At 26.8% G+C, this 23,215-nt stretch overlaps 1 protein-coding gene across 1 annotated transcript; it reads right to left on the bottom strand.

Moving 5' to 3' along the window:
* Positions 1–281: 281 nt before the first annotated feature.
* On the bottom strand, positions 282–2,103 carry LOC114394150 (peamaclein-like). Its single transcript, XM_028355765.1, has 2 exons — positions 1,854–2,103; positions 282–815 (listed from the first exon to the last, which is right to left on the bottom strand). Exons 1-2 carry the CDS (start codon positions 1,933–1,935, stop codon positions 631–633), a joined length of 267 nt encoding a protein of 88 aa, XP_028211566.1. The 5' UTR covers positions 1,936–2,103; the 3' UTR covers positions 282–630.
* Positions 2,104–23,215: the final 21,112 nt, after the last annotated feature.

Genomic DNA, 23,215 nt, shown 5'->3' with positions numbered 1-23,215 from the left:
ACAAGTAAATGATAGACGAGGTAAAAATTTTATAAGTAGAAAAAATATTTTATGATGATAACATAAGAATTGATTGAAGAAAAAAGGTAACACATATTTTTAAAATTTGTAAAAATTTTGTTAGTCACTAATTAAATGCAATAAAGCATACAATTTATTTTAAAAATATGTGCCTATTTTTTTTTTTATAGAATATATATTTATATTTTATAATACTTATATATAAGGGGCTTTTATCTATCGTTTCGCCCGTGACCCATAAAATATCAGCACCGATGAAAGAACAAAAAGTTATTCCTCAGAAATTAAAAGGTGAATTTTCACAATTTACAAAAGGAGAATTCATTTTTATTAACTATCCATAGAGCCTAATTAAGACAGACCAAATTCACACGAGGACAAAGAAGACCCCGATTTATTCTCACTCTCATGTATCATGCATATCCGATCCAACTAAAGTGACCAAATTTTTCTCTTTATGTAATACACAAACACAACAATAAAGGTAGTAAACATAATCAGCTAGCAAGGGTCCATGGTGGAATATCTCTAAGGTGGAGATATACATGCACGGTAGTGACTGAATCAAAGGCTTGAAGTTGATGTGTGGATGGTGAAAAAAAAAAATAATCAAGGGCATTTGGCCTTGCCCTTGGAGTTCTTCATGTCTCTGTAGCAAGGGCACTCATGCTTGTTCCCATAAGTCCCAGATGGCACACAGTTGCACTTGCTGCAGCAAATCCCGCAGAACTTCATGCACCTGTCCTTCATCCCAGCTCTAGAACACCTCTTCGAGCACTTGGAGGAACAGAAAGCTGATTCCAAATTTCCAACCCATAATATTACATCTTAATGTTATGTCAATATCAAGAATAAAGTGACACAAGATTACTTATAAGATTGATTTGTTGTTTGAAGGAAAAAGAAAAAAAATAGGATAGGTTTGCATTCTTTTCACTGATAAAAAATTAATAAATTAATAATTAATATTTATAGATAAAAAATAAAATGATATATCAAAATATAATTTAATTTATATATATATATATATTTTGTATTTAACTATGATAAATTTGATGTTTTATTAACAATAATAATAAATTTATTGTAAAGATAATTTCAAATTAATTAATTGATAATATATATATATATATATATATATATATATATATATATATATTACATTTATGTTTGGTTGATTGAGTGGAAAGAATACAATGATAAAGGAAAACAAAATTAAATTTAAATTAAAGAGAAAATAAAAAAGATTTAGTGCTTTAATTTTTATCTCTAAAAATCAACTTTTTTTTCTCTCTCTCATTTTCTTCCAATTTCTCTTCAATCACAACAGAAAGTATGGATCACACACACACACACACACATATATATATATATATATATATATATATATATATATATATATATATATATATATATATATATATATATATATATATATATATATATCATGTCATATTAGATTTAAGAATTTTAACAATTTTCTATTTCAAGAGGGCAATCACTTAAGAACTTAAAATGGTCTCTTATATTATCTTACAAAATATTTGTTTAATCATAAAAATCGATTGCTTATATAAAAAATCTGTTCTTAGTTATAAACTGGAAGTCATGTCAACCTCCTCCAATGATGAATTTCAGTAAGAATATCTGTTCTTAAATTTAAGAATCTCACAAGAACTTGCATTATTGGAGATGTTTTTACTGTGCATGACATTTAAACTTATAATATATGAATACACACACCAAGATCGAAATGATATGATAATTGAAGCAAGACTTAATAGTTAAGTACAAATTGTGTACTAGTACTAATAATTAGGCTTAAGGCATACCAGAACCAGCCATTGACACCTCGAACAAGGAGGAGCTGAGGACAAGGCATATAAGTAGAACAGCTGCAAATGCTACCTTCATCTTGGTTTCACAGTGTAGAGAATAGAGAACAGAGGGAGAAGAACTATGTCTAGAAGGGGGTGGTAATTAATTAGAGTGGCACACACTTATTGAGCAGAAGAAGGAAGGAAGGACCAAGAGACTATGAATTAAGATGCTTATTTAGGATGCGTTGTAGGAGAGTGAGCCAGTGAGTGGGGGTTATTTATAGTAACAAAAGTTAAGAGTAGGTGAAAGAGAAGGAAGAAGTTAAAATCAAAATTTATTAGCTATTACTACCATGATCAAGTTAAATCGCTTGTCACCACTAATAACTATTAGTTGTTGATCTAAGTGAAACAAAATTAATTTTTTTTAAGATTTTAGATTTGTAAATGTGAATAAAAAAAATAATCAAAAGAGAAAATTTCATTAAAAATAATAAATTAGATTCTTTAACTTAAATTAATTATTAATAAAATTAATAATACTCTACCCTCAATATGATGATGATTAAAAAAAATTGTCTGACATCAAAATTGCAAGCGGGGAGACAGCTGGCTAAGGTAGTGGTTTTGGTTTTGGTATTATTGTGAGGAAGCCGCGTACCTTTTGGCTTTATTAATTCTTAGATTTTAATGGTTATTTGTCCCCTATATGTATGATGGACATGGACGTAGCATTGCATATATTGATATTGGCAATTTGCCATATTCATTGCATTCTATGAGTTGTTCTTCCTTCCAAGAAACAGCACTAAAGCTTTGTTTACGTGGCTTCTATACCTGGTCCCTCCCTCCTCAATTCTCTCTCTCTCTCTCTTTTTTTTCTTTAAAAAATCTTAAGGGAATATTAATAGGTGGAGCTATTTAAATGTCATTCGTCCTATTTGAATGTCAGATTGTGGCAGCAAAGGCTTGAAGAATTTTAAATGGTTTATCTACAAAAAATTCGCAAGCAATAAGCTTTTAAAACCATTTTTTCCCTTCTAATTAGCACTGTTTGATCCAGTTAATAATCACTGACTAATGGATAAAGCTTAAAGTGATGATAATGTGGATATACTAGGTACAATTGTTTATTAAATAATTTAGGATAAATAGTGGTTCACACCTTTAAGGTGTTTATATATTCATCGAGAGAGAGGTGAAGACTAAATAGAAAGAAAATAATAATTTCGATATATGATTGCATAAAAAGAACAGTAAACAGAATTAAATGTAACATGAATATAAAAATTAGGGTATAAAAATGTTTGAATTTACTATTTTATATTTTCGTTCTCAAGATAAAGAAATAGAAAACAAAGTATAAATCTTTTGGTGTGTAAATATCATTGCCTAATGCCAAAGGCCACTGCTTTTAATTCTTTAATTTGTGAGCCTCTTAATCTTTTTATTACTCTAGTTAATTACAAAATATTCCAAATTATACATCATAACTAATAAATTATGGGGAAATAGAATATATATCGATCATGTATTTTTTTACACCGAGAGTACATAAATGATTCAAATAGTATTTTTTGTCTCACGTACTATCTAGTTAATATTCGTAGTAAATCTCTGATATTTCACCTCACTTTCCACATGTTTTTATTCTCTTACCAACTATGCCCTCATTGTACATGTACAAATATTATATATATATATATATATATATATATATATATATATATATATATATATATATATATATATATATATATATATATATATATATATATATAAGTAAAGAAACAAAGATGTTATAATTTTGTTATGAGCCACCAAATATATCTTAATTATTGGCCCACCCCAAACTAACCTGCTCCCATAAGATGGTAAACCTATAAAATTTTCGTGTCTCAAATCAACCCAGCATGCTATCCAGTTATTGAGCGTTCATTTGCATGCGAAAAAATAGATGGAGTACAGTAGATCCTAAGCATCTTGTTTTTCACATCCGAAATTAATCTCACACTCAAAATTATAAGATTACTCTTAGAATATTAATTAATAGACAATTCCTTCATTTATAGAGGTTTCTCTAGGTAGTCAAGAATTAAACTCATATCATATACTTAAAGGGTTTAAATTTTTAATCACTTTGTACCACATCTTGTAAATGTAAGAATCAGATAAAAAATAAAATAATTAAAGTTAAAATTTTAGGTCCACCAATAAAAAAATTATTTATTATTAATTTTATTAAAACAAAAAAACCTCATATATTAAAAAATATATATATATAACTGTTATTTAAAGTAATACAATTTCTTTTAATTTCTTTTAAGGCCTCATTCATATATGGGTCGGCCGTGTGTAGATGTGTAGTTGTTAATTAGTTATTTTACATATAAAATAAGTTAAATTGTAAATTTGATCCTCTTATTTGTTTAAGAATTTGATTTTGATTCTCTTATAATTTAATTTATAAATTTAATTTTTTAATTTTTTACAATCAAGTTATTTAAGTCTCCAACCTTGAAATTGGACATTAATTGTTAATGACTTACCTTGATTGTCACCTGTTGTACTTTTATTGAACATTAAATGTCACATGTCGCGATTTTAATGGGGATTGACGTATACAAAATTAATGTTCAAATGAAAGTATGATATGTGATGGTTAAGGTCCAATAAAAACACGACATATAACAGTTAATATTGACAAGAAATGATCAACATCTAATTTCAGATGAAATAATTGGATTTAGAAAAAATAAATGACTAAATTCGTAAATAAAATTATAAAGAGATCAAAATCAAATTATAAAATTAATAAGAAATCCAAATTTACAATTTAACCTATAAAATATTACCTAGATAAGCCCCCAGTTAGTATGTGGCAGAGTGACACCTACCCTAGACTAGAGGTCCCTTTATTTGTAAGGTTGGTAATCTGAATACAATGGTCCCCTTTAGTTGTAGTAAATTAAATTAGTAATAGTGGAAGTGGTAGGACATGGCATGGGAAGGCATGGGTGCAGTTTTTCCTCTTTGGATCTCTCTCGATTTCCATAAAAATTAAGAGAGACGATGGTTCCACCAAAGGATACAATGGTCGCTTGTACATTGTGTTGGCTATTGAATCAGCTGTTTCACGTGATGTGTCGGTGCGAATTGCCAAAGCCACTTTACCATCTCCTCATATGGCTCCATCACCAAATCCACCTTCTTGATTCTTATAGTATATAGTACGAAATTTGCCAGCTCAATGGGCAAGTCAATTTTAGTATCTTTTTCTGTAGTTTCAGTTCAGGAAGGACCAGTTAGTTAACTAATAATCGGATTCTTCTTCTGTGCTCTCTTCAACGAACATATATAACAGAAATAAAGCAACTATTGTTAGCTTTCCTTCATTAAATATTTGGTGATTCCTAAGTTGAATCTCAGGCTTAAATACTATATTTAAGATGCTCCCTTTTTGTCATGCACAAAATGTAGTGTAAATATTTTTTTTTTGTTAGATCTTTTTCATATTTATTTGGTAAAGCATGCGTATTGTAAAAAAAAAAAAAGTAAATATACACCTACTAGAAAATATGTTTATTCTTTAAATCTTTGCATTTATATACAAATTAGTTTATCTCTATCTTAATGTCTAAATGTGTTATTATTGGCCCCTATCATAATTATTCACAGCTCCAATAAAATTTTAAAATTCCTGAAAAATATCATTTTATTCTTATGTTCAAACACTTCATCCCTTCTTCTTCTGTCCTTCTTCTTCTCACTTTCTATTAAATACACAATGTAAAAATAATTTTATTGTGATTTCTGTTGAAATATACAACGTAATCACATTTTTGTTTTGTATTTTTAAAACAAAAAATAAATACATAACGAAAATACACAATTATGTTATAATCTTTGTTAAGACACACAATAAAAATATATTTTTGTTGTTAATTTTTTTTGTTATATAAAAATAATAAAATTATATTTTTGTTATGTGTGTCTTTTTACAATTTTTTATTAATTATATATGCAAGTTTCCTTTTCTAAAGTAATCAAATTAATTATGATATAATTTATCATTTTAATAGTATTCAATATCTTTTTAAATTAAAACTAAATTAATTGATACAAGTTAACATCTATAAAAATAATCAAATTAATTATTATAAGAATTATCTTTATTGATCATAATATAATCAATTCATGATATTATTTTGATCACAATTAAAAAAATAATTTATGTCATTGTTAATTTACATTTAAATGAAAAAAGATAATTTAAGTAATAATTAATTTGATTATTCTTTAAAAAATATAATATATGTTATCATTAATATAATTTGTGTCAAAATTAATTATAGTAAAAAATGTAACTTAATTTGTAATTAATTTTCCTTAAAAAAATACCTAACCATGAAAAGGGTGAAAAAAATTACATAACAAAAAGTGTTTCTATTTTGAATTTTATATACAGAAATACATTTTTATTGTGTAATTTTTTTCACCCTCTTTTTATATATATTTTCATTGTTATATCTGTCGCTGAAAAAAATTATACATATGCAACACAAAATATTCAAGGTGTGATGATTGACTTTAGTATACATTTTGCCCCTTCTCTGTCTCCCATTTGTTCTTCCTATCTATGTTACACACATGGCTGACATTATCTGATAGAGTGTTGTGCCGTCCTGAAGCTTGTTTCATTTTAATTCGTCTCTTTTTAATCTTTGCAAACATGTACTTCTTTCTTCAGCCACATGGTGGAATTTTGTGTGAATGGCTGATAGCTACAAGTTTGTATAGAAGAAATGCTGAAATAGAGCTGTGGAATTCTTTTATTTTATTTTATTTTTTATGTTTTTTGTATATTCTTTATTCTAGCTGCAGCTTAATGTATCCATATACATGCACATAATTCACAAGATTTGGCTACAAAATGTCTGGCAGAATATAAATACTGTTATTCCCAAAAAAGAAAAAAAAAAACTGGCTTATAGAATATGGTAATATTACATATAGATTTAACTTGGTACAATATAATTTTTCATCCTACAGATTTAAAGTACCATGATGCTATCATCATCCAATGTACATTTGTGGTTCCCTTTCTGTAGGTGTTGCTGCAAGGGCCGGAAAGGTTGTGGGTTCAGTAATGCGTTACAACAACTGTGGGGTAGTTCATATCCTAGGAGAAACTCAGGCTATAAAAGTGAGAGGGTGGGATTGAAGGTTCAAATGGACAACGAGAGCCACATATTAAATTCAATTGATTTTGAAAAGTGTTGTGCGTCAAATCTTTGTTGACCTGACGCATTTTACGTATCAAACTCGTTTCCGCAACAACACCCCTCATTAAGTTATATGCAACTCTAACTCGTTGTCGTCTATGTTAATATTAAATTTATAATGTAATAAAGACATTCGAATGATCCCCTTAAAAACGGGTTCATAAAGGGATGGTCTATCCAGATATATAAACACTTATCATGTTCAAAAATTACCTGACGTGGAACTATTCTTAACAGTTAAAAAAAAAAATGTGGTTTTCCCATCGAATAATAAGAAAACCCAGTTGATTCAATCATTTTATTTTCTTAATTCATCATCTAACCTGCTTGGAATAAAATTTAAATCCAATCTGATCTAAAGTAGTTTTTAGATCGGGCAAGCTTTGTGGCAGTAACCGTACTTCTAATAACAAAGACTGTTTTTTGCTTTCGGCCAAGGACAATGAAATCTTTAACTATTAACTAGAAAAGAACTTTGGATAAAAAAAAGAAGTAAAGAACTTAGAGAGTGGGCTTCGCATTAGGCCTGCTTGAATGATCTATATGGAATATATTGGGCCATTTCTTAGTTTGGACGTGTCTAACTTGAAAAGGCCAGGTCTCACTAAGAGTTCAAATATTGTTTTCGTTGGGCTTAATTCAGCCTCCGATTTGTTTCACTTAGTTGGTTCCTGTTCCTAATTACCATATGTTCCGGTAAAAGGCGTATTTGTAAATTTATGAATTTTCCTTAAATGTACCTTTTCAATGAATTATTTTTTTAAAATAATGTACTAAATTATTAAATAATCAAACTATATTGTAAATATTATATTCGAATAATTTATAACGTCAACGACTTTATTATGTAAAATATTCATTAATTAGTTATAGGGGAAATATTAAAAATGATTATATATGTTTAACATTTCAAGGTTATTTTCCGTGAAAGATTTCTATAATGTTGAAAAAAATTACACGCGATCCACTAATTACCCACATAACATTACCACGGTAAGATTATTAATCTATTTTGTTACCACAAGATTATTAATCTATTAATCTGCATGCATTATGCCATCAATTCTCGATTTCGATGATCTACAATCCACATACCGACGTAAAAAAGAAATAATAAAATTGACTTGTAAAAAGAGAAGAAAAAAAAGGAAAAAGTCACGACTTTAATATCCCACTAATAGAAATCTAACGATTAATTATTAACATGTGCCAATAAAAAAAACGTACAAAATAAGATAGACATAAATTGATGCAACAAGAATCCATTAATTCCAGGTCAAATATAACCATTAATTATTGGCATCTCCGATTCTATCATAATTCAACATTTTTTTTTTCCCTTTTGTGATTTGCCAGCTTCATCCTGCGAGTAGATTTTGTTGTATTCCAGGTTGGACTAACAGGTCCTTCTTTCCAAAAAGAAGAAAGATCAAAGAGTATATTTTTGTCAGACCGCCAAATCAATCAAGCCATGTACATGGAAAGATGTATGAGTTTCCAAATTTAATTATTCTGTATCATATAATAAAGCCAATCCAATCATTTTTGGGGGGCATATTGAATAGACGACACAACTTTAGATCATAAGTGATTGTTAGGTATACGTTCTTTTTTTAAGTTGAAGATTTTGTAATTTAAACTGTTAATATTTTAAATAGGATTTTCACATAGTTTCCAATAACTCCTTTTACACAAAAAAATCATATTTTTTGTGTCTGGAATAATTTGACTTTCACAAACAAAATGCATTGATTGAACCAAGTTCAAGGGGCATATCTCAATTATTGTAAATCCTTGGTATATGTTTTCAATTTTTATGGATAATTTTTTGTTATGAACTATTTCTCTTGATATTTTATTACTAATACATTTTGGGAAAATTGATAGTATTTAGTTGAAGACCCAGGTATATATAAAAAAGAAGCAACGATGATTGGATTAATGAAGCTGACGAAGACCGAAAGGGTCCACCGTTCGCGTGCGTGGCAATGATGAAAATGGAAACTATATTCTGAAATTCTCAAATCTCAACCCAGTGTGTAATGATAAGCCCAATACCTAAACCCAAACCATTTGAGTTTGTTTGTCAGTTTTTTATCTATAAAAGTTGAATTTAAGTATAAATTATAATAATTTTTCCACCCTCTTTTAAGGTACATTGCATTGAGCTAGTTAGTAGTTTGTCATTTTTTTTCCCCTATAAAAATCAAATTTAAGTATATAAAAAAATTACATTAACTCACTGACTCTTGGTTTAACTGAGCTAACTTGTCTCTTTAAAAAATTGAGCAAATTTGTCATTTTCATGTATATTGTGAATTGTGATACTCTTATTACATTTTTATCCTACTTTATATAAACAACTAAAACAAGTATATTTCTTTTGAGTATACCTTAATGGAATATATTTTTTTACTTTTCTTATTTTTATTACAAATCAAACCTTAAAAAAACTAGCGAATTCCAGTGAGGCTCCTCATTAAAGCGAAGTTATGAGGGAGGGTAATCGTACACTGTTACCATTTTTTTTTGGTGGTATAAAATCATCATAATTTTTTATTTATGTGAAAAAATATTTGGAAATTTAACAATTGACTGAAATTTCTGGTGGTTTCAAATGAGAAAATGGTGAAGAAGTTGGATACCTTGCTGCGATGATATAAAATTATTGTTACATATATAAAAGAAGAACATGTATATTTTACTGTTTTTTCTCAGTTTGAGAGAGCATTACATTTACATCTTACTTATTATACGATACGACGAGAGGGAAGACAATAAAATACAGTACTGTTATCAATATTTTTTTTTTTTACTGCATCAATAATTTAGCTACTTTAGTTTTAAACAAAAAATATTTTTTACAAATCGCAAAATTAATACCAAACTAAAACACAATAATTTATAGATATTTCTAGTATACAATAATAATGCATCAAATTTGTTATTTAATTATAAAACTAATAAATTTAATATTTCAAATTACAAAATATTATTTTAATTATTAAAATTATTAAATAACAGTGATTTTGACTTTCAATGTTGTTAAGTGATAACTACTGTAGTTTTAAAAATAATTTTTTTAAAATAAATTAATTTATATTTACTGATAATAAAGTTAAAATGCAACTTAACTTTACAGTTTATAATAATTCCAGTCCATTCAAGTAAAATTATCTCTATAAAAGATAATTATAATTAAAAAAAAAACTTGAATGCCCTTCATGTGATGGGGTTGCAATATATTGGACCTGGTTGCAAATGCATCATGCCAAGTTGTGGACTATATTAGCCCATCAATGTGACATTACAACAATCACAATACAACTCCAATCTTTATGCAGTGTAACCACAATTTGAAATTTTGATTAAGACAGGTTCATAGATTTGAAAAAGTCACAATTCACATCTAGAAAATAAAATGGCAAAGAATAAAAATGCAAATTTTACTGTATTTGTAAGTACTTTTTGTCACATCAGGACTCCTTACAATCAAAATTCAAAAGACAAAAACATTATGATCCTTTTCCAAACTATTTATCGAGGAAGTCTGTTTTTATTTACATTACGTCAAAGGCAGGAGCGTAATTCAACAAGGAACTGACATGTGGCATTAAACTGTTGTGCCAAAAGCTTTGCGCAATGGGTTGTTACAGTTGCAGTGGCGCAACCACTTTTGGATAGACTATGTCAGCGTGTGTAGTGTTGACTGCTTTCGACAGTGTGTGACCAGCTCAAAAAGTATTGTTCCATGTCAGTTGGAGTAACCCTTTGCTCAAATCACCTAACTACAACGTATTGCGCCATTACTACCGGCACAATACATGTCTATATAAACCTTCGTTCCCCTTCCATCTAGACACACTTTCTGGTACATTTCCGCATCTCTCCAAATTTTTTTCCCTCTATGTTACAGCTTTGTTGATATTTCTTATGTGGGGTGAAAATCAGTAATATATTTATTAATTTGTATTATTTTTTGATGTTATTATTGTTAATAAAAATTATTTCTTCTGTAGGTTTTATTATAAAAATGAAATTTATTTAAATACACTAATATTACAAACATAATTAAATTTATTTCTTCTGTAGGTTTTATTTCTTCCCATTGGATGAGGAGGATGATGAACTTGCCATATCAAATACACTGCATATTAATAAGGTTTTAAATAAATTTAATTATGTTTGTAATAACAACAAATATCACAAACAATTTAAAAATTCCATTTACAATCTCACATATAATAATTAAATTACATGTGACAGCTTAAAAAAATCACAATATCATATATTACAAAAAATTGTAAAAAGCTAATATTCCAAATAAATTTCTAAACCAAAATCATAATTATTTTAAAACATGTAAGTGTCATTTAATGTACTCATTAAATATTTTAAATATAAACATAATATCACATATTTTAATACATGTAAGTGTCATTAGCAATAATAAAAAATATGAAATAAAATTATTATGAGAGAGAGAGAACAAACTACAAGAGAGAGAGAGAAAGTTGGGATGGAAGAGAGCAACAAAATACTTGTCGGGAAGAAGGAAGCCGCTGGAAGAGGGGGGTGTTTGCTGCAAGTGAGGGAACAACATGTATTTTCAATTTATAAGCAGGGGAAGGAGTAAGGAGTATTGTGTCAGGAGGGTTGGCGCAACACCCTCACGTGCGTACTTGCGCCACTGTGCCTGTGTAGCACCTGTGCCTACCATGTGCTTATGCTGACCAAAAGTGGTTGCGTCATTGCAGCTGTAACAACCCATTGCGCAAAGCTTTTGACACAACAACTCAATGTCACATGTCAGCTCCTCGTTAAATTGCGCCCTTGCCTTTGGTGCAATGCAAATAAAAACAGACCCCATCGATAAATAGTTTGAAAACAATCCCCTTTTGATAAATAGTTTGGAAAAGAAACCCAAACGGGTGCTTTTGCTAATTCAAAACGCCAATGGCAACGAAGAATAGAAGGAACAAATAAGGGTTTCAGCAGCAACCTTGTTACGACTAAAGATCTCATTTGTCTTTGAAAAAAGAAAAATGAATAAGGGGAAGATATAAATAAAGGTTAGTAACAATATATGGCGGTTTCACCTTCCATAGATTTGTCTACTTACTTATACATCTAACTTTTTAAATTACCCTTTTTTTTTAAAAAAAAGTTTAACTATTTTAAAATTCAATTTTTATTCTCTATAAAACTTTGATTCACTTTTAATCTTTCATTTATTTTCTATAGTACTTTTAGTCCATGATGTTAAATTAGATTCATTAAGTACCAAATAATCTAATAAAAAATAATAAGATAAAATAAATGTCACGTGACAATTTTATATTGTATTACATGTCATCATATGAAGATGTCATGTGACATTATGTGAAAGTGACATATAAATTCATGGATATTAGGTGATCACTATTTTGTATATCATTTTTAATCTTTGAAAGTTTTTTAAATTTGGATCATAGTCCCTATCAATTTTTACTTATTGATTTTATTCCTTGTAAGTTTTTTATTTTTTAACTTTAGTCCCTAAAAAAATTTAAATTATAGTTTTTAGTCTTTAACTAGTTTTCTATCTTACTTTAGTCATTTTAGAATGATTAATTTGTTCTTTATCCGCTTTTATCTTACTAATATGATATCACAATATGGTTCAAATCATACTTATTAGAAAATAAAAACAAAGATAAACGTGGAACCATAAGCTCAACCCACTTGAACTCACTAAAAATACCTTAAACACTCCTAACTCAGTATTTTACTTAAATCAAAAGTGGATTTGACCCAAAATTAGAATATTAACACTAATTTTATTAAGAATATTGATCAATCAATAGTTAGATTTAAGTTCAAAAATTCTAAAGCATGACAAATAAAATATACTTATTTTAGGTTTTTTTTTTTTTTTACCAATTGAGCTTTTTAGTTTAGGTGAATTACATGTTAGGGAGTCTAAGTAAGTTGGGCCTGATGTTTGGATCACATAGTTCCATTTCCACCTTTGTCATTATTCACTAATAATGGTTTGAATAATAATGTGTGATGATATTAGTGAGATCAAAATGAATGAATAAGAGATTATAGATGGTAAAAAAGTCGAAAGTCATAAAAAATAATAATTAAAGACTAAATATTATAATTTATTTTTTTAGGGACAAATATTAACAGAGATATAGGGACTAATTAAAATATTTTTTAAAAACTAAAAATGGCAAGAAAAATATTGCACGCGTGACACACTAACATGACATAAGATGGGATTGTCACATTCATCTATGTCACATGACTAGCATATGTCGTGCTAACATGGATTTTCATGAGACACTAAGCATTTAAGGGATTCAATTTAGCAATCGGGATTAAAAATGCTGATAAAAAAAGTAAATGAAGGACTAAAAATATACACTTTTTTTAAGAAACTAAATCAAATTTTGAAATAGTTGAGGGATAAAAAATTCATTTAATTTTTTTATCCGGGTAAAGGCATTTAAGATTTCAGAGCAAAACACTTCTATGCTCCGATCTTTTCAGCTTCAAAATAATTATATATGCAAACGAATAACAAATTAACAACTTCAAACTATTTATATAAAAAAATATGGTTAAATTATTTCGTAAGTCTTAAACTATTTGACAATTTAACTCATAATTTAAGTTGGAAAAGATGCCAAATGCATCAATTTAACTAGAAGTAGTCCTTTTTTTTCCCTTGTAAAATAGGATACCCTTAGTCAAAAGCTACAAATAAATAGGATAGAGAATTTTAATTGAGGAAAATAATTTATCAGATAATTTGAATTTCTGTAATTTATAATTCATTGTTTGGAGATGAAAAACTTAAAATTTTGGAATTTTAAAACAGAATTTTAAACAGTTAAAAATCTGAAATTTCAATTTCCTTCTAAAACGTGAGAAATTGAAATTCTCTTCTTATCGTCTTCTTCAAACCGTCTCAACTCTTCCTAAAATATCAATCGGGTGTGAGCATAGAGGAACACGCATAACTAGCACACCAATCATATCTTCTCTTTTTTTTCATTCATTTTTTTATCCTCATAATTTTAATTTTTTTTATCCAAACACAAAATTTTGAAAATAAAAGAATTTCAATTAAAGTATTTGAAATTCTTAGAATTTAAAATTTCTCAAAATTTTAAATTTCTCTATCCAAACACAAATTCTGAGAAATGCCAAATTCTTAGTATTTGACAATTTAACTCATAATTTAAGTTGGAAAAGATGCCAAATGCATCAATTTAACTAGAAGTAGTCCTTTTTTTTCCCCTTGTAAAATAAGATACCCTTAGCCAAAAGCTACAAATAAATAGGATAGCAGAATTTTAAACAACTAAAAATCTGGAATTTCAATTTCCTTCTAAAAGGTGAGAAATTGAAATTCTCTTCTTACCGTCTTCTTCAAGAAACATAGTCTTAACTCCTCCTAAAATATCGATCGGGTGTGAGCATAGAGGAACACGTATAACTAGTACACCAATCATATCTTCTCTTTTTTTTAATTCATTTTTTTCATCCTCATAATTTTAATTTTTTTTATCCAAACACAAAATTTTAAAAATAAAAGAATTTCAATTGAAGTATTTAAAATTCTTAAAATTTTAAATTTCTCAAAATTTTAAATTTCTCTATCCAAACACAAATTCTGAGAAATTTTAAATTCTAAGAATTTCAAATACTTCAATTGAAATTCTTTTATTTTCAAAATTTTGTGTTTGGATAAAAAAAGTTAAAATTATGAGGGTGAAAAAAAATGAATGAAAAAAAGAAAAGATATGATTGATGTGTTAGTTATACGTGTTCCTCTACGTTCTCAGGTCCGATTGATGTTCCACAATCTCAGAAGATGTTTCTTGAAGAAGACGGTAAGAAGAGAATTTCAATTTCTCACCTTTTAGAAGAAAATTGAAATTACAGATTTTTAGTTGTTTAAAATTCTGTTTTAAAATTTTAAAATTTTAAATTCTTAAAAAAAAAATTCAAACAATGAATTCTAAATTACAGAAATTCAAATTCTCTGATAAATTATTTTCTCAGTTAAAATTTTTCTATACTAACTAGAAGTAGTCTAACCCGAAGTGTAAGGATGATAAATTTTACTAAAAAGAATGTCTTGATGAACCAACAAGGTATACTCTACCCTTTATTGTTTTTTACAGGTTCAAGAATTCGTTCGCTTGTTATTTAAGTACTGAGTTTGCTTGTGGTTTTGTCTGCACTCTAAACTTGACTGGGTCTCTCCTGCATTCTACCTTCAAATGACATGGAACATTATATTAAGCAACGAGGTATAGTTTATGTCAAATATCTATATAATATAGTGGATATATCTATTATTGTTACACAAAGTCATTAAAAAAACAATGCAAACTATTTCAAATGAAAAAGTGGTGCAATGATTTTTCTTTTTAAGTACAAATTTTATGCTGAAATGTAGAATGTTTTTTTTAGAAAAAAAATTAAACTAATTTTTTAATACATTAATATGTGATAATATTTTTTGTGATATTATAAAAATATACTAATATTTTTTTTCCCAAGTCAAAGATTACGTGTATATTTCAATTCATGGATTAGAGATTAATTCCATTTATAGTGTGTGTGTTGTTGATTAAAAAAACTAAAAAAAAAAACAAATTCTTCCACAAAGTAAACCGTTATTATACACATGAATGCAATAAAATCTTAATCAGTGTATCAATCTTATGGGTTTAATATACTAATATATTTGCAAAAAAAAAAAATACACTTATGATAGGATAAGTCCTCCTTTCTTTAGCACCGAATCTTCCAGGTAAGGGTGGGGGAGGAGAAGCAAAACAGAAAGTTGAATTCATACTCGTAGGTTGTAATTGTAATCCACATTTGTTACAAAACGACAATGGAAAACAAGGGTAGCCGTACTAGCCTCCGTGATGAGCGACGTGATTAAGAGAAGTGCTTGGGAAAAAGCAAAAGCTTGGTAGTAGTGGCTGGTGTGAAGTGCATGTCCTTTTGCCACAATGCAAATTTGGTAGGTCAAAAGAATTGAGTCCATCTAGAATTAGGGTTCCTTAACGGCCCCACCCCCACCTTACGTACAACCATTACCTTTCACTCTAACAATAATATTTCATTTTTCCTTCCCTTTATTGAATCCTGAATTTATCTATCAATATTCTATTCTAATAGACTGATGCATATATCTAAGTATATATATCTATTCGCATAAAAAAAGTTTCTCTCTTTTGATAAAAATGGAATTGACCTTACACCAAGTTGTTGTCGTATGAGAATTGGCTTGCTAGACGTCGTTCAGTACTTAATTTTTCATTTCCTTGTGATTGCAACTTGTTAATTATTAATAGTGAAATGGTCCAATATTTTTCAATGACCAGTTACTATTATTGAAAGCCAAGAAAGAAAAAGCTTAGATAAGGAAATTTAACTTCCATTTTGGTTCTCTTTACATAGCTCAGCGACCTACCTATAGCTATCAGCAATAAAATTCCGAAGTAGTTGGTGAATGGGTTATGGCTACTTGACTTCGATGCAGCTTGAATGGAGAAAATGGAGCATCTTTCTATGGGAGAAAAGATCAGTAATTCTGGGATGTCGTGCTTTTGAAATGGGCACTATATATATATATATATATATATATATATATATATATATATATATATATATATATATATATATATATATATATATATATATAATTAATCATCACTTCCATGTTCTCTCTCCCTCGTACAAGCAAACCAAGTTTTCAAATCTTTATCTACATGCGAAATAAATTAAATTTATGTGGTAAATCATAATTATAAATGTGAATAATATTTGATTTCATGTGGAATATATATATATATATAATCTCATCCATATTTATATTTTTATGATATTATAGTAATAATATGTGGATACTTTCACATATTAGACACTCTATTAACATTTATTATTTTTTCTGTATTTCTCTTTTCTTTGCTATCACATTAGAGACATTAGAGTTAGACCACTTATTATACCCATATTTCACTCTTTTTATCACTCAAAGTCCACACATTATTCTCCTTTTTTTTAAAGCCTAGCTATGTAATGTGAAACACAAACGTTCAAAAATTTCTTATTTTTGGGCAATATTGCTGCATCTGTGACTTCTTGACCTGTGGTAATTCCACCACATGCACGACACATTGAATAAACATTGTGTTTATTATTCACGCACATTTTGGTGGATATTGATTCGATTTTTGAACTATGCTTTCAATGGCCAAGTACACAAAAGAAGAACAAAATGGCCAAGTACACGCGCAATGTATTATTAACTGGCCTGAAGTGAATCTCTCTCTTGCTCTGTCTATAACATTAGCCCTTGAGATATACATATATATTCTCACGATTAAGAAACGTACAAACGATAAAAAACTGTTGTCCTGGTATTGACAAATGATAATCATACATACTGTAAAATTAAGTACTAGTATGTACCCACCAAGTGATAATATGATAAAAGAGAAGAGGTGCATCCTATATTCCTATATAAGTAGAGGTATAGTAGGATCCAAATTATAAAGTTATGAACATTCATTTCATTATCTACTCTCTTTCTCCGTTTTTTCATTATATATATACACCCTGATTTTGGAAAGCAACACCTACCCATCATAAAGAGAATACATTAATTGACATTTGCCAGGATTAAGGTCAAATATATCTTAAATATAGTTGAAATTAAATAATCATTTTTGTTAGTTTCTTTAAAAACCACCGATTATAATAAGTATATCATGAGTAGAAATATATTGTTTAATTTGTTACCAAAGTAGACTGTTGTCTGAAATTATATAAGAAGGTTATTCAGTGATCTCAGTCAAACTAATTATTTAATTGTTCATTTTTAAGTAACCAATAAAATATGTACATACAAACTTGTGTAAATTCGTAATGTATCTTTTTATACGTAATAACGTAATTGTATTGCTTTCCGTAAAAAAAAAAACATAATTGTCTTGCTAGATGGTTATAATTTTTTTTTATGCATCATCAATTAAAAAAAATACTATCAACCAACTAGAAGTCATCACTTGCTGATATAATTTTTAAAATAATTTATTTTAAAACTTAACGAATTTATCACACATATAAATGTTTACTAAGTTTCATCGATCCACTCATACTTTTAGAAAAAAGTAAGTTAGCAAGCTATATATAACTACTAATTTCTTAAAGTAATAGACCTAAACTATTTAATTAGATAAAATATATCCTCATATATATCATCTTACCCTTCAATTTTATTTTAATTTTTCTAAATTTTGATCAAGTGTATAGCACAACTCCTTCTCAATGAATATTGAAATATCTTAATCTTTCTCTTTCAAGAGCTATTTCTAACTGTCCAAATTAATTTTCTCTTTTAATATAATATATATGGAAAAAGTTCCACACCAAGTTGATATTTTGTTTTTTCCATGCTGATTAAATAAAAGGCATTAATAGCCTTCGTTCAGGTAAGCCTTAATTTGGTGGTTTCTGTTTGAAAATCAAATGGGAACTATTTAAAAGAAACGATGTGTTTCTTTTACAAGAAATAATTATATTGGAGGTACGATTAATGTAAACATTTCTCTTAATTGCCTAATAAAAATTCGAACGATAATTCATAACTTAATAGTAAAAAACTAATTGCTACTACTGGTTTTAATCTAGTTTGCTAAAAGAAGGGTAACGTATGCGTAATACTAAATTTACAATATGTTTCGCGATAGTGAGAAGAATTTAATTTTCATGTAATGTTATTATAAAGTTTTTTATACTACTAATTAATTTAACTTGTATTTTATCCAGTGCAATAGACAGGACAACTGTTTATTTTATATGATTAAAATTTACAATAAATATATAATTTTAAATATGTAATTATATTATAATTAAAATATATATACAATAAATAAGATCTTCTACTTCAAGCTCTGGAGTCCTTGAATAGGGATAGTATCTAAGACCTGAGGTTAATACAAACAATCAGTTTAGAAAATTAAATTTAATAATAATTATCGTATACATGAATAAATAAAAAATTAAACATATATTCTTTTAGATATATATCATATTCTAGAAGAAATACTTGGTCTTATTTATAAGTTACTAACTAACTTAATAATGATTTTTCAATTCTGTCATTTATATTATTTTAACATTTCATTATTAGGGAAACATATTTTTCATGTACCATCCACCTACTCTTCTCACTTTATATAATTAATAAAAATATGAGTACCTTTTTAAATACTCCATTGAGATTGAAGATTGCTAATGATTCATATCCATTGATGGGGATAGTAAAGTAATTGGTGAATATTAATAATGGTGTGGAAAAGAGAGAATGTGAGATGATAATTTAGGCTAAACATATTTAATTAATTATTAGTGGAATTAATTGAATGTATAATTATGTTAGAGTATAATTGGAAATTTGTTTTATTTTCAAACATATTCTCCCTCGATTTCAATATATAGGAATAGAGGGAGTATATGTAGAGTGAGAAAATAGATAATGAGTCTAGCCATATAAAATAAGAGATATAAATATAAAATTTTAGATAAATATTTATAATTTTATTACATTAAAAGAGTATATTTATTTATTTTCACATAAAAATAAGTTAAAAAGTTAAAACATATAAAATTAGAGGATGTAAAATATAATTTTTTAAAAAATATGTAATTTTATTAAAATAAGGGATATATTTATCCACCCTCAGACTAGTCCAGCCTCACTTTTCTTAATTAGTTTTATTTATAGGGAAGTCAATAAAGCAGCCCACTTGCAAATAGTGATGCTAGACATAATACAGATCTTTCTGTTTAGCTTAATCATTTTTCTCCCCTTCAAACTATTTTGCTCTTGGATAGTTTAGGGAGAGTCTTTATATTTTTCTTTCCCATTGGCCGCGAATATTATTTTTAAAATATATAAATTAAATTTTAGATATATGATAAATAATATTATGATAACATTGTTTTAACTATTAATATTTTTTATAAAATAAAATGCAATTTGAAAATAAAAGATGAAAAAGATAAAAATTAAGAATAATTCTTAATAATTCTGTCATTGATTTTTTTTATACCAAAAATGCTTTCATTAAAAAATAACTCAAAATCACTCTCATTTAATACAATTATTTTAAAAGAGGATAAACTAATTTAACATCTTTCAACTTTCAACTAATTAATAATTTTTAAATATAGACAAATTTTTAATATTTTTGGGTGAACCTAGGATATTATTTGACTGAAAGTAAATGATTAATTCCTAGAGATACTAAGAATCAAATCTCCGATTATTGCTTAAAAATAATGTTATTTATCAATCATAACACACTAGGTTAATGTTTAATTTTTCAATTTTTAGCTAATTTTACTGTTTTAACTAGTTTATCAACTATTTTTACAAAAGTATAGCTGAAATTATCATGTAAAAAAATTACAAATCAATATATTCTAATTAAATTATAAAAGAAATTGAAATATATAATAGAATGACTAATATAATAAAAAATTGTAAAAAACAGTGAAAATAACATTTTTATGTTAGAAAAATTATAATACTCAAACATTTAATTTATCTTCTAGTTTTATGTTCGTCATCTTTTCTAAAACTAATAAATTAAAATTTACGAATAAAAAAATATTTGTCACATTTTCTTTTTATATATTTTTATTATATCACTGATATATTTATTATTTATTCTTTATTTCTTTTTCTTTTCTTCTTATCTTTTACTTCTGCAAACCCTATTGCTCTTTCAAGTTCTTATATAGTACTAATATAACACAAAAATAGGCTAATCAAACTGTTGGAAATTGGCTTTGATGTTTGTTATTTGGGTACCACTCTGTTTCAACTATATATAAAAGTTTTGCTGATTTTTTTTTATTTTAAAAATAGTATAACTCAAAAAGGCGTGCATTAGTGTTGATATATAAATAATTTAAGCTAGCTAGTACATACTAGTAGTATTTTTTTTTTTTATATTGGAATAAAATACAAAAAGATATTAATAGATAGATGTAATGTTGTGTCATTTTAAAGCGCATGCCGAGGTTGGTGATGTTTTGAAGATGTCTCTCATCATGGATCTGCACTGATTAAAGTATTCCAAAATGATGATGCTCGTTGCTCATTGGCTTGGTGGACAGTGGAGAGGATACTATTATAAAAAAAAAACCCCGTTTTGACCATTGCTAACGGCGCATTCAGCCATATTTGACTTCCCTACTTTGGTTACTACCTCTAAAGAACATTATTATATTTCAAAAAATTCTTAAAAATTGTAAGATTTTTTTAAAAAAAATTTAAACAAATTAATTAGTTTATTTTTTAGACAAATATTTGAATTGGTGGAACACCAAATGTATGAATTAACTAAAACAATATTATGCTAATTTTTATTTATTTAAATTATTATTTTTTTATTAGAGAGAATACTGTGGGACTTAAATAAGATCATGACGAGTGAAAAAACTCTTTATCTCTAAGTATTTAAATAGATTCATATCAAGACTCCGAAGCTTGAGACTTCATCTATGAGCTAAGTAAAAAAAATATTATGTAAATAAATAGTTTTAATTTCAAATTTTAAATACACAATTGCCTTGAATCATAGTTTTTCTAAAGAAAATTATTACTGTTATCAAGACTCATAAGCTTGAGACTTGATCTATGAGATAAGTAATAATAATATTATGCAAATAAGTAATTTTAATTTCAAATTTTAAATACACAGTTGCCTTGAATCATAGTGTTTTTAAAGAAAAATATTACTGTAATATATCTTACATGCAAATGTTAACCCACTTCTTAGGATATTAATAAAGAAATTACAAGAATTTTTTTATTAGAATATATAAAATTACTTTATTCATAATAATTTTCATAATTTCTATATTTAATATTTAATTTTTTTAATTCCTTACTCAATACTCTAAGAACACACTAGTACACTATTTTTAAAAGATTATCATTAACACTACCTATATAGGCTATAGTACTATATCTACAATTTTTTTTTTTACTTTCTCTCAAACAAGATTACTTATGATAAAAGATGCTATGATTTAATCGATTTGTCCTCAATTATAATATCTTTTCAATTAATTTACATCTTTTAAGAAAAATAGTTAAATTAATTAATTACACTATTATTCTAAAACCATTTTTTTCCTATTTCTCTATACATTCAATTGCTCTTCATTAATATTTGAAAAAAATAATTAAATAAAAGTAACTAAAAAATAATTAATACTTCTAAAAATTTAAAAATAATCTCATAAAAAAGAAACAAACAAATTTATAAAAGTTATCTTATAATTAGAAAACAATGAAATGCATAAAAAAAAACAAGTACAGTATAGTATTAACCAAAATATTTAAATTGATCATAATTACATTAAAAAAAAATCCGTTTATGGGCAAGTCTTAAGCATCTCCTTGCCTTACATTACATCCACCAGTTTCAGTGTCACAAGAGGGAAAACGATTCGCCGTTAGATTTCTGAAGCGAGGATCAAGATCACCTGACCAGTTCTCGTCGTTTTATGGTTGTCCCCTTCCCATACTCAAACAATGAGCCACCGGAAAAAGCAAGACGTGAATTAATTAATTATTTTTTATTTTCAATGAAAAAATATCTACATAAATTTAATAAATTTAATAAGTACTTTTTTAGAGAACAATTATTCTCTACAGGACACCATTTTATTCAATAATAAAACCACAGTAATAAATATTAAAATTCTTCTTTTAAATATTTCATACAACTACTTATTTAACACTTAAACTCAAGATCAATACTTAAGCTATAACAACGTCACACTAAATTGGTTATAAATATACATTATTGAAAAGTTTTGTAGTCATGATAATTGATTTAATTTTTAAAATAAATATTAATAAAAAAAGTATTATATAAACAGTTTCTAATTAAATAAAAATGCAAGTTCTCTATAAATTATTAACATATATACTATTTTCTAAATAAAATAAAATAATAATAAATTTATGATAAAAAAAGACTTTTA

The sequence above is a fragment of the Glycine soja genome, chromosome 17 (assembly GCF_004193775.1).
Source record: "Glycine soja cultivar W05 chromosome 17, ASM419377v2, whole genome shotgun sequence".
Taxonomy (NCBI): domain Eukaryota; kingdom Viridiplantae; phylum Streptophyta; class Magnoliopsida; order Fabales; family Fabaceae; genus Glycine; species Glycine soja.
Note: the sequence above shows the minus strand (reverse complement) of the source record. Positions and strands in the feature narration are given on the sequence as shown.